Source organism: Spinacia oleracea, chromosome 4, assembly GCF_020520425.1.
Source record: "Spinacia oleracea cultivar Varoflay chromosome 4, BTI_SOV_V1, whole genome shotgun sequence".
NCBI classification, from domain to species: domain Eukaryota; kingdom Viridiplantae; phylum Streptophyta; class Magnoliopsida; order Caryophyllales; family Amaranthaceae; genus Spinacia; species Spinacia oleracea.
Window position 1 is genome coordinate 146,463,183 of NC_079490.1, and position 13,005 is coordinate 146,476,187.

Here is a 13,005-nt window from a genome sequence, read left to right on the forward strand (position 1 = left end):
TTACCACTACTCCAAACTGAAACTGAAATCTCAAGAGACTCTCTCTCTCCTTCACCCCTCTCCCTCTCATCATGTGATTTTGCCTCATCAATCCCTAACATAGTTTCATCCATTGAACAAAACCCAATTCAATTCAGAATCAAACAATTGAAACAAATACCCAAAAAACCAATTCCCAAAACAGCACGAACCAATCACATCAAAAAAAAAAACACAAATCAAATACCTATCAAATGAAACCCCAAATCAAAATACAAACACATACCTAGATACCCAAAATTCATGTAGATGAACAATTAAATACCAAAAAAATAGAAATTAATCATTGATTAATAATTATAACAGATAGATAAGCCATGTGAATAAAAGGGTCTAAGCAAATTTTAAAATAATACCTTGAAGGTGAGACCCATCAGTGTTATGGGATTGCTTTTGCGCCTTTTTCTTGTAAGCTTTTCTCTTCTTAGCACCCGATGTCATGATAATTTCTAGCAAAGTTTGAACATTTTGCATTCGATTTCACCAGAAATAGAGAGAAAATTCAGGATGATTCTAGAAATTGACAATTGAGGCAAAATGGAGAGAAAATTTACCAGAACATTAATCAATCTATTAAAAGGAAGATCGAGAAAGTAATAATCCTTTGCTTGAATCCATGCATGAATAAGTCTCCCATGGATGATAGGGATTCGAGGGAGGAAGAAACCAGATGAAGTACGGATGAGAGGAGAGGAGAGGAGAGAGAGGAGTAGTGTAGTGGGGAATACGGAGTAATGCGTATCGCCAATTGTAAAAGGAGAGGAAACGAATCGTTTCATTTACTGTAGATAAGTTACAGTAGGCTTATTCCCACTTTTAAAGGTTAAAGATATAGCCTGATATTGTAATTTAGTACTCCCTCCGTCCCAAATTAGTTGTTACACTTACCTTTGCACAAAGTTTTAGGTAATAAGTGGTTATTTGGTTATCAATTATTATTTTATTAAAAAAGTAGATGTGATAGGAGTTGGTGGGCTATTTTTTTAATTGAATGAGAGAGAGTATTGGGACAAAAAAAGATTAGTGGGAAAAGAGAGACAATATAATAATTGTGGGGTCATTCCTAATTTAGAAGTATAACCACTAATCTGAGACGGACGAAAAAGAAAAGTGTAACAACTAATCTGGGACAGAGGGAGTAGTTAGTACTTCGTATTTCACTATAGTTTTATTTTGGTTTTGAAAACACATAATGATAAACCGGAAACTAGTTTTGAGTTTTCTTAAAACAAAAAACTGAAAACTCACACTTATACCGAACGAGCCCTTATTGGTTGAAAATGGTCGTACAGTAAATAAACTGCTGGTAATTGTTTTTATAGATGGAACATCAGAATATGCCGATTCAAAAACAACACCGTAAAAAAATTACAATCTGAGAGACGCAGAAACAACAAATTCAGCTTCTACGTTATTGAAGTTCATCGCTAAAAACCCGAGTGAGAGAGAGGAAAAATGGCGATCACATTGAACAATGGATTCAAAATGCCGGTTGTTGGGCTTGGAGTTTGGCGAATGGATAAGAAGGACGTCAAAGATCTCATCCTCAACTCCATTAAAATGGGTTATCGTCACTTTGATTGCGCTGGTATTTCTTTCCCCCTCTTCCTTTTTCGATACCCTTTTATTGTTAATTAGCAAATTCTCATATTATGATTTCCCCCTTTTTTCAATTTTAAAACTTTAGGGTAGGTGGTATTTCTGATTATTTCTGGGTTTCGTTTTTTGAGGGGGTTTCGTGATTAATTTATTGTTACTGTGCCCGCTGTGTTAATTATCATATTAAATGATGTTAGTTGGTGTTAAAGTACTACTTCTATAGAATATGAATTCATGATGTAGTCTGCTTTCTGGTTTGTGATTCTCCAATTTCATATGTGTATGTCAATTGTTGCATTTTGGGAAATAGTTGCTCTGTACAGATGTACTAAGTTGTCAAAAAAAGTTGTTATTATAGGTCTGTGTTGGAGTTTTGTTCATTGCAGGTGGTTTTGCTTCAAAAGAACAAATGTTTCCCGTTGATAAAATACCCTCTTATATATTTTTGGACAAAATAATTGATTGAATTCGTGTTTGATTCCGTGAAAGGTCATAATAATATATTTGACCATTCAATTGCATTTCCTTTGATTTGCTCTCTCTAAATATAGGCTAATTGATTCACCTTTCAACTTTATTGTCACAAATTAATTACCTTCCTTTTTTTGGCTCATTGACTAAAGAATATATAAGACACTCTCTCCTTCCAAGGGAAAAGACAGACAAAAAATATTCTCTAGCTTCTCCATAAAAATTGCTTCAAACACTTTGTCCTTCGAGTTCTTGGGTAGTGTCAATTTGGTTCTCAATCTACCTCTTTGCTACACCAACAAGGTAGACGTCGTATAACCTTGGAGGTTGATTGCTAAGAGGCCGTGTGTATGTAACGGGGCAAATTCAACTTTAGTGCAGTGATATCTTGTCATGTTACGACATTCTCAGATAAGCCTTTTGCATTTTTATCTACTATTAATCCAAATAAGTTTGTTATGCTCCATATACAATTAGTCATATTTCCTACACTATGTACATTTTGAAGTTTGCCTAACGTACTCGCTAGTTACCAGATTAGCTCGGTCTAAACCCAACTAAAGCTCGACTTTGGAGTTTGGACGGGGATTTTGATTAGCTTAGTACCCAAGCTAAACTAGGGTTGAGACATTATTAAATAAGAAAAGAGAGCTGGAATGTTTGATCAAATGTATGAATCAAATAGAGTAATGAGTTATGACTTAGTCTTATGAGTACCAATGGATTTTACGAAATACTTATGAAGTCATTAGTATTGGCAAAATGCTAAAACGCCCAAAAGTAGGATTTTTTTTTTTTTTTTTAACTTGAGAGTATTTGCTTTGTTGGAACTCGTTATTAAGGTCGAGTGCTTGAACTCCTTCGGTTTCTTATCAACCATAATTCCAACCAAGTCATAATGGAAGACTTATGGCTCGTCAATAGGTGAAGAGGGTGTTTTTTTTATGTTGCTGTGTGATTTATGATTCTGTACTGTTTGTTTGTTGTTTCAGAATGAATATTAAATTGGAAGGATGTATTTCGAAAACTTGGGGCAGTTTACTTCAGAACAATTTTTTATGCAAGAGCCTTAGAATGACAAGTAGAGAACACATACTGATGTTCAGTAGCACATATATCTTCAGGTCTTTATTGATAAGATTACGATGAGTAAGCAGTTAAGTTTTGTTGCAGCTGATTACCAGAATGAAGCTGAGGTTGGGGAGGCACTTGCTGATGCATTTCAAACTGGGCTTGTTAAGAGGGAGGATCTTTTCATAACCACTAAGGTCAGGCTGTTTTCAAAGGGCAAAAAGGGGACAGTATTTCTAATTTTGGGAGATATCTGGCTCACTAGCTGACAATTGCACTCATGTATCATATCTGATCCCAATTGCAGCTGTGGAACTCTGACCATGGACATGTACTTGAAGCCTGCAAAGACAGTTTAAAGAAACTTCGCCTTGATTATTTGGATCTGTACTTGGTTCACTTTCCTGTAGCCACAAAGCATACTGGTAAAATTAAAAATCTCGACTCTTGAATGATAAATTGCAAATATAGTTATGCTAGGAACAACAGCTGGCTGATAATCGGACAATAAAGATGTTGGGTTTTTGTGCGGTGGTATACTGGTATGAGATAGATGACCCGGTCTCGTACACTTATATAAAGATGTCTTACACTTGTATAATTGTAAATGGTCAAGAGCTCTTCATGTCGAGGTTCTAGGATGTTACATGAAGAATTATTTATACTTTATTTTGATAAACACCCTTAAGCAAAGCCGTCAGTTGTTGTGTGCATGATACTGAATTACTTGTAGATTTTCAGAGTCATGTAGTAACTTATCAGCTGATATTTTCGGTGTAGCAAAGCTTACTTTTCTTGTACAATGTGGCAGGAGTTGGCACCACTGCAAGTGCATTGGATGAGGATGGTGTGCTGGAAATTGACACTACCATATCCTTGGAGACCACCTGGCACGCTATGGAAGATCTCGTTTCTACAGGTTTAGTTCGCAGCATTGGTATCAGGTAACTCCGACAAAGCTTAATAATTTAATACTCTGATGTGAAAATGGAAAAAAGAAAAGGATCTTTGGCCACTTCTTGAAATATCTCATTATTTTCCATTATGTTTCTGCGCTATTTATAATTTATAATTTATAAATACGTTTATACGCATAATAGCTTAGAGTGAGTTTAGATCACTAATTATTAAAATTGGTTGCAGCAACTATGACATCTTTCTGACAAGAGATTGTTTAGCTTATTCCAAAATAAAGCCAGCTGTGAACCAGATTGAAACACATCCTTACTTCCAACGTGATTCACTGGTGAAATTCTGTCTGAAGCATGGGATCAGTGTTACTGCACATACTCCTCTAGGAGGTGCAGCTGCTAACACTGAATGGTTCGGTACAGTATCTTGCTTGGATGATCCAGTTCTTAAGGTAAATAATGTCCCAATCTGTTCTTATGCGGATATTTTCTTGCGAGTATTTAGTATCATCCTCATACCAATATTGTAAATCTTATGCCTCTAGTTTCTTTATGGAACTGTGTCTATATCAGTCATTGTCCGGAAAACAAGACATAAAAGAAGATGTACACCCCTAAATGAATTGTTGCTTTATGGGATGACTTTAATTTTTTGTCCACTATCTACAAAATGTCACCCAAATACCTGGGATTCATTTGCAAAGACCACAACTGTGTGAGATGACAAGATAATAGGATATCAGTGCCAATCAGGTGGTGATATATCCCTTCTTCTTCTGAGAGGCTTAATTAGGGAAACATCAAACTGAAATAACCCATTTTGAATCTGGTTGGCTGCTGCGAACCTGATCTTGTTCCTATTTTTATTTTTTTTTATTTATCAGGGCCTTGCGGAGAAACACAAAAAGACAGCAGCACAGATTGTTCTCCGATGGGGGATCCAGCGCAATACAGTTGTCATACCAAAGTCCTCCAAGCTAGATAGATTGAAGGAAAACTTCCAAGTTCTAGACTTCGAGCTGAAAGAAGAAGACATGCAACATATTAAAGCCATAGATCGCAAATACCGAACCAATCAACCAGCCAAGTTCTGGGGAGTAGATTTGTATGCATGAAGCTAACTATGAATAACATCTTAAGATCTACTCCGTATTAAAGGACATGTTAATGTTTAACGTTGGAATCATTTGTAAGCTAAGTTTAAAAACTTTCCACACATCTTTTGTGGAACTCTGAAGCATATTTTTTTGGCATACAAATTGCCATACGTCATTTTATCCCTGATTCTTCAACTTTATATGCACCTAACTGTCATTATATATGTATTAATTGCCACTATGATCGACTAAACTACAACATGGATATCACATTAGCAGGGTGTTTAAAATTTAGTATAATTCTTTTTCTAAATGTTACAAAAGAAAGGGAGTACTCAGTACTGTAAAAACAGGGGAGAAGAGATGTGATGTTTGAGATAGTCATCATCTCAGCATAGTCATTTAACATGGAGCCGCAGGGCAAAATTTATACATGGAGTTTAGGACTGGTTAACAAATTTCTATACGCTGGGTTCCCTCTAAATGGAAGTTACAACCAGACGATTCACAAACAATTTTCAGCGTATATGTACAACTGTATTATTGATCATTCTTAATAAACATAGGGAATAATGGCATAGCGATTGCTTGGGTAGTTGTCAAATTTGCGGCAATACCATCGCTGTGTCTCTGCTGCTGCAAACACAAGATTAGCCACCTGCAATTCACCCATTCATTTAATATTCTCAGCTTTAATTAAGACACCAAATTACGCCATTCAAGGAAAGAGGAATGAATACCACAAATGCGAAAATCAACCACACAGTCTGGTCTAGGCCTCCGCTAGCAACCACAAGACCGCCATACATAACCTTCATCATTAATCATTAATCATTAATCATTAATCATTAATCAATCATCAGTTTTTATTATTACCAAGGAGGAAATACTATTTTACTTTTTTTATTTGGAAGAGGGAGGAGAAGGAGCATTACTATCTCAGCAAAATAATGAGGACAGGAGACAACTTCGAACCAGTCACCATGAGGGATTCGGTAATCCTTAGCTTCTTCTTTCACTTCCCGCAGATTCCCCTGATTGAATATTAGTAATGTTGCATTAGTATACACTTAATATCTGCAACAGAGTTTGTAAAAGAGAAAGCAAAACTTTTACGGAGTATCTGCTAAAGCTATAACCAAGTCCACAGCCTTTCTCCAAAGATGCATAAAACAAAAGACGAAAAATAAGCAGTTTTTAAATTAAGGGCAATTAAAAACATGTTGAGTTATCCATTGAGTCTTTTAAAAAATAAAAATTTACCAAGGAACAGAAAATACGAGATACTAATCAGCTCAGTGTCTTCCTCAATCACGAAAGCCAAGCTGTCAGAAATCCTTATATACTACGGTCTACAGAATAAAAAAAACAAAAAAATAATAGCATAAGGCTCTCGATCTCAGATGTATGTTACAGCATTCTGTAGCTACCTTAAAACTTACAATTGAATAAGCACCATGGCCTTGGAACTGTTGGAAGGGAGAAGAATATGTAAAAATTCTACCAAATTAAATTCAACTAAGACAGTCTGAATAATTACGATTTTAGTATGGAGAGGATAACATGTTTTTACTTGTTTAGCTAGGGAAAGGACTTGTTAATTGCCATTGGAACAAAAACAAGATATCAAGCAAATTGCTGTAATAATTTGTTCACATATCCAAGATCTTTTTTCATGCCAACTGAAAATTGCAAAGAGGAATACTCACAAGAATGGCATGACAGCGACGCTGATGAAGCCAACCACAAAAGAAAATGACTGCACCAATCCATTGAAACCAACCAAGCTTCAGGAGAGGAGTAAGAAACTCCAACCATTGAAATTCAAGAGGCGGCATGCGATTTTTTCCTTTCACAATAAACTCAGCAACTGTGTTTGCCACAAATGTAAATACTTCTGGTGCACAATTGCAGCAAAGGGACAGTGGTGCTGCTGTGTAAAAGCTTAACACAAAAAGTACAAACATATAAAACAGAGTCCAGCCAATTTAAAGTAAATAATGGCATACAATATACAGTTATGAAAGCACAATGCAAGTTGTTCAAATGTAATAATAAACAACCAATCGAAGAGTTTTTGTGTCTCAAATTAAGAAAATCAGTAATCAATATGTTGAAGAAGCATAATGCTAACTAGATCCTACAACAAAACATATGAAACATGTTAAAACCAAAATAAGCATGTCTTAACAGAGGTTTAAGTGGTGAATTCAAAGGGTATCCTCAAACATTTCAAGTGCTAACTGGTTCCCAAGTTCATTGAATAACGAACAAGTCCTCATTCTATATTCTGAAGTATTCGGCCACCATAAAGCTTAAGCTTGATGCACAACCAAGAATTAATTCCTCAAAATTACAACAGAAAGTCTGGGATCAGAGAAGGGGCAACTGCAGCACTTAATTTCAAATCCAACAAATCAGAAATAAGTAACACTAAAACATATCACTACCAGAAAAATCATCATTTATCAGGTATAGTGCAGATGAGAAATCCTGTGTTTTATGTTCCAGTTTAGCATACATGCATACATCCTTGTTACTTGTTAGGGGGAAATAATTTTCTACGAAGGTTAAAACTCTTAAAAGATGCAAGGAAAATAAAATGTCAGTCAAAGCAGGAACGTATGTAGAATCAGTAATAAGATGCCTATTCAAATCAGGTAACTCTGACATAAAAGATACAAGTATCTTACAAGAAACCTGTTAGATATCCGCAGATATGCAACTGAGCTGTACTGCTGTAGTTAAACACATATAGCGACTCATACAAGCGCCGCAATACTTGAATTTCCATCAATATAAGAAGAAAGACTGCTTGCCAAATCCCAAAGTTGTGCTCCAGTGAAGTTGAATATGTTTTATAAATGGAAAAAACTTGTGAACCTCCAGTCAAGTAGCTGGCAACATTAGAGTGAGATGTCGACTCAGAAACCAATGATCCAATTTTATGTGCATAAATCCAAGTTGTGAGAAGCAAAAATGATGTCCATACCACAGCAAACCCATAGAAATGTGAGAAAAATTTCTGGGGCACTGTGAGTTTCTACAAGTCAACAGAATTACTCATGTCAGCAAGATGATTTGCTTTAAAAAAAGGACCGATCTACAACAAAAGGAAAGAGGTATAATCCTTTCAGATAAAAGACAAGGAGAAGAGTTCAGTATTTTTCAATGAAAGAAAAGTCAAGACTAGAAGCAATAAAATCCAAATACTGCCATTCTATGTCAATCCAATCTATGTAATAGTAAGTACTCAACAGAACATACTGCCACCCCTCAAAATAAAGTATTCAACAGTACATATTGCTTATATCTAGCTGTGCTTGCTAAAAATAACCACATTGTTTAGAAGCATGAGTTTACATTCTCAAGTACAAGCCTCAGCCGAATATATGATTTGAATATGAATCAATATTCTTATTCGTCTCCTTTGCCGTTCAAGCTCCAGCTGAGAGAAAGGCCCACTATTCATCTCAGGAGTTATCAGCTCCAGCTCCAAAGGTAATAATGTCATCCAGGAAATGCAGCTTCATCTACAAGACTATGATTGACCACGATATAACCCAGGTCTCCTTCATTTTCACATAGATAAACACCCTATAATTACAATACTCTAATTGCTCTTCAGTCAATCTGTTGTCGACCCTATATTATCCACAGTTACCAATAACGTTGGTGTCAACTAGCTTAATCGGTAAAGTCGTGTGGTGGTGGTCCACGTACTCATTAACATCTACATCATTGCCTATATGACTTTCTATAGGCTCATAACAAAAGTTCACCCAGTTACAAGTGCTACACCAATCTCCATTTGGGGTACTCAATCCTTAAACCATGTCTAAACCATTAAGACAAACAAATTATCATCTTTTCAAACCAATTAAGAAGGGAAAACAGTATCAAATCAAAATCAAACTAATTTCAATCCAAAGAAAGAACCCCACATGATAATATTTAACATAAGATTTACAATTGAGGATGCAAAAATAAAACACATAGCATAGTCTAACAATTTCAAAAGAACCAAATGAATCAAACCCAGAATTTGAAATTAAACATTAGAGTTTAAAGAGAAAAAAGAGGGATTACATTGAGACGAGAAGAAGACTGGATGATTTTTCCACGACCAGCAAAAACAAGAAGAGTTTGATGCACCGGATTGAGATAAGATGATGGGAAGGAAGCAATTAAAATGGGTAAAATTGCTGCTACCCATGCCATTTTCAGCAAACTTTCAATTCCTAACTCCATTTTCAGCATTCCAGAGACCCTGTTTTTTCTTATTAAGGATGGATTAAGAAGATACTAAGGTTGGGGCAAGAACAAATGGAGGGGCAATTTGATATTTGAGCAGTTTCTGGGTTTTCTTTGGCTTGTTTGGGGGTTAAAGGGCTACATATCTTGACTGCTATTCACTCGTGATTTTGAGGGAATTGAGTCGGGAGCGCAATTTTTTGGCTGCCCTCGGGTACAGCCAAGCTGGCTGTACCCCTAACCAAACGACGTCGTGTGATGCGGGTACAGCCAGCGCTGGCTGTACCCCGAAAACGACGTCGTTCAGCATCTTTTTCCTAAGTTTTCTAACTTTCTTTTTTTTGTTACTTCTTCTTCAAGTTGCGCAATTTTTGTTCTTAGAGTTTATTTCGATTTTTTCTCTCTCCTCTATTTCGATGGAGCTCGCAGTTATGGAAAATTCTGAAGCTCTTTTCGAATCTAATTCTGAAATTTTAAGTACATTGATGTCAGAATGTAAGTTTATATTTTTATTATTTTCATTTATTTGTTTTGATTTCAATGTTTTTGGTTTTGATTGTTTTCGATTTTATATTTTGATTTTGGATAAAATGTGTTTAGAATTTTGATATTTTTCGTGTTTTCGCTGGATATTTCGATTTTGATTTGTATCTTTGTTTTGGTTTTCTGCAGAATTTCTTATTTTTTTGCAATTGTACGTTAGTTTTTTGTTCGATTTTTATTCATAATTTTATTTATTATCAATGTATATAATGTTAATGAATTTTTAGCTCAGATCTTATGAACATTATATATTTTGATAAAATACATATTATGTTATGAATTTTTGAATTGTTCTGTCCCAAAAGAAAAAATTGTTCATTGTTTAGTTATGACATTCTTAACAAATTATGAATATTCAGTTCAAGGAAATTGAATGTTGTCTACAATAATAATGAACATTTTATTTAATGACTTTGAATGTTACGTATATTAGTAATGAACATTGCATTGAAATATATTGTGTCTTTTTTATTTAGATAATGAACATTCTGTTGTATTATATTGAACTTTCTATTAAGATTTATTGATCATTTTCTATTTTACAATGAACATTTTATTTAATATTTTGAATATTACCTATGTTCGTAATGAACATTTTACTTAAGTACATTGAACAACACCTATTTAAACATGGACATTCTATTTTAATATTTTTAACATTACTATTTTAATATTGAACATTTTATTTAAGGATATTGAACATTTAAAATTTCAAAATGTTAGTTATTATTGAAATTGATCATTCACTATATTAACATTGAACAATCACTATTTTAACATTGAACATTTCTTCCATTCGCAGTGAATAAGGAAGTAAGTCTTTTTGTTGAAGGGTCAGAATCTATGTTAATGATGAAGGAAGCTAAAAATGAAGACGAAGCTTATGATTTGTATAATGAATATGCTTTTAGTAAAGGTTTTGGTATTAGGGTTGGGAAAGGTCGGAAACGTCAAAACAGTGAACTTTATACTATGAAACGGTTCTTGTGTAGCTGCGAAGGGGTTAAAGATGAAAAAAGGAAGAGAACAAGGTCTTATGCTAGATTGGATACTCGTATTGGGTGTACTGCTTTTGTTCAGTTTTCTATTGGTAAGGATGGTGTGTGGATGGTTGTGAATCATAATATGATTCATAATCATGCTATGGTTCCTCTAAATAAGAGGCATTTGATAAGATCACAAAGGAAGGTTAGTAAGGAGGCTCTTTACTTTATGTCTACTTTAAAAGCTAGTGGTGTTAAAATGTCTGATACCTTGAGGGTTTTGAGGAAAGAAGTAGGCGGATCTCCTATGGTTGGTTTTACAGCTAGTGATGCTTATAATGCTTTATCACGTGCAAAAGCTAATAAACTTGAAGGTCATGACTGTCATCAGTTAATCAAGTATTTTGCTCAGAGAAATTCCAGTGAAGAAGGTTTTTATTATGACTTTGAGCTTAGTGAAGAAGATGGACTTTTAAGTTTCTTTTGGCGTGATGGTAGGATGAAGAGAGATTATGATTATTTTGGGGATTTATTGGTTTTTGATACTACTTATAGGACCAATAAATATGATATGATTTGTGCTCCTTTTGTTGGTATGAACCATCATGCTAATAATGTTATGTTTGGAATGGGTTTTGTTATCAATGAAAAAACAGAACCTTTTAATTGGCTTTTTCAAATTTTCCTTACATCAATGGGTGGAAATCCTCCAATAACCATTATGACAGACCAAGCTCCATCCATTGCTGCTGGGATAAGGAATGTTTTTCCAGATGCTAGACATAGATTATGTACGTGGCATATTGGGGAGAATTCAAAGAAGCATATTGGGCAGTATAGAGCTTTAGATGGTTTTTCTGACATATTCAATTATCTTCTGAAGTATTGTGAAACTGCTGCTGAATTTGAATATCATTGGCCAAGGTAATTAATTTGTATTGCTTATTTACTTCAAATTAATAAATAATATGTACTTGTAATCTTATGAACATTTACTTATAAAGAAATGAACATTTTATTATTTCATGTTATTACTAAGTTATATGCTTTTTCTGACTCTGAACAAATAGGTATATTCTGATGAACAAATTTGATTTTTATATTGAACATTTTGTTTTTCAGAATGTTGACTCACTATAAATGCGTTGAAAATCCATGGTTGAAGAATTTATATACAATCAGAGAGATGTGGTGTCTTGCTTATTCTAAGAACTATTGGTCTGGTGGTGTGTTATCATCACAGCGTTGTGAAACTACCAACAAGTCAGTTTCCCATCGACTTGATAAGACACAAGGCTTATGTGATTTTTATCATGTTTTTTTGGATGTTATTTCTGAGTGGAGGAGCAAAGAGAATGGTCATGACTACAAAAATTGGAAAGGTAGACCAGAAGTTGCAGCTGCAAATTACGGAATTCTTCTTCATGCGAGAAAGATTTACACTATAGAAGCATATGTTTTGTTTGAAGAACAATTTCTTAAAGGGTTGGCATGTTCTCAAGAAGAAAAACGCGGAAACACGGCTACAGAGAAAAGTTATTATGTGTGGAGGCCTAAAAAAGACTTGATTAAACATGAAGTTCAGTTTAACCAAGAGACTTTTGCAGTGGATTGTACTTGTCAGTATTTTACTAAAATGGGTTTTTTATGTTCTCATGCGCTTCGTGTTTATCATGTGCATTGTGTCCCAGAGATTCCCAATCTCTATATATTGAAGAGGTGGACAAAAGCGGCTATGTGCAGTCATTTGGTTGAAGATGATGGTGAAAAGTCCAATATAGTTGCGGCTTCTGTTTGGAGGGCACAAACCCTTAGGAATTTTGTTAAGCTTGTTATGTCTAGTCAAGATTCTCTTCAAGCTAGGGTTGAGGTTGATTCTGCCTTTGGTCTTTTAAAAGAAAAAGTGGAAAGTATTAGGGGTACTATTGATTTTTCTGAGCCTAAAGAGGGTGAAGATATCTTTGTGCCTTTAGTAAAAAAAACCCACAGAATTTAAGGAAAAAAGGTGAGAGGAATGACATATTGAAGAGTACAGTT

At 34.7% G+C, this 13,005-nt stretch overlaps 2 protein-coding genes across 3 annotated transcripts; one reads left to right on the forward strand and one right to left on the reverse strand.

Annotated features, from left to right (window-relative positions):
- The first annotated feature begins 1,370 nt into the window (after window positions 1-1,370).
- LOC110792438 (NADP-dependent D-sorbitol-6-phosphate dehydrogenase-like) lies at window positions 1,371-5,370 on the forward strand. The gene is made up of 6 exons (XM_021997242.2): window positions 1,371-1,627; window positions 3,283-3,377; window positions 3,488-3,605; window positions 3,992-4,124; window positions 4,324-4,543; window positions 4,976-5,370. The coding sequence occupies exons 1-6, from the start codon at window positions 1,495-1,497 to the stop codon at window positions 5,204-5,206; spliced, it is 930 nt and encodes a 309-aa protein (XP_021852934.2). The 5' UTR covers window positions 1,371-1,494; the 3' UTR covers window positions 5,207-5,370.
- A 157-nt stretch (window positions 5,371-5,527) lies between these two features.
- On the reverse strand, window positions 5,528-9,614 carry LOC110792437 (polyprenol reductase 2). 2 transcript variants are annotated; one of them, XM_021997241.2, is made up of 6 exons: window positions 9,278-9,614; window positions 7,882-8,231; window positions 6,898-7,132; window positions 6,087-6,222; window positions 5,929-6,000; window positions 5,528-5,846 (listed from the first exon to the last, which is right to left on the reverse strand). In XM_021997241.2, exons 1-5 carry the CDS (start codon window positions 9,446-9,448, stop codon window positions 5,972-5,974), a joined length of 921 nt encoding a protein of 306 aa, XP_021852933.2. In that variant the 5' UTR covers window positions 9,449-9,614; the 3' UTR covers window positions 5,528-5,846; window positions 5,929-5,971. The 2 variants fall into 2 exon arrangements, with proteins under 2 accessions (XP_021852933.2, XP_021852932.2); XM_021997240.2 differs by having other exon boundaries at window positions 6,124-6,222; window positions 9,278-9,610.
- Between the last annotated feature and the right edge of the window lie 3,391 nt (window positions 9,615-13,005).

Excerpts from the sequence above, each read along its gene's own strand:
- LOC110792438 (XM_021997242.2), top strand. The coding sequence starts at position 1,495 with ATGGCGATCACATTGAACAATGGATTCAAAATGCCGGTTGTTGGGCTT. Across the intron at positions 1,628-3,282 it reads TCGTCACTTTGATTGCGCTG|CTGATTACCAGAATGAAGCT; the intron begins GTATTTCTTTCC and ends GTTTTGTTGCAG. Across the intron at positions 3,606-3,991 it reads TGTAGCCACAAAGCATACTG|GAGTTGGCACCACTGCAAGT; the intron begins GTAAAATTAAAA and ends ACAATGTGGCAG.
- LOC110792437 (XM_021997240.2), bottom strand. The coding sequence starts at position 9,448 with ATGCTGAAAATGGAGTTAGGAATTGAAAGTTTGCTGAAAATGGCATGG. Across the intron at positions 6,223-6,897 it reads GTCGCTGTCATGCCATTCTT|GGGAATCTGCGGGAAGTGAA; the intron begins GTGAGTATTCCT and ends ATATTCAATCAG. Across the intron at positions 6,001-6,123 it reads CTCATTATTTTGCTGAGATA|GTTATGTATGGCGGTCTTGT; the intron begins GTAATGCTCCTT and ends TTAATGATGAAG.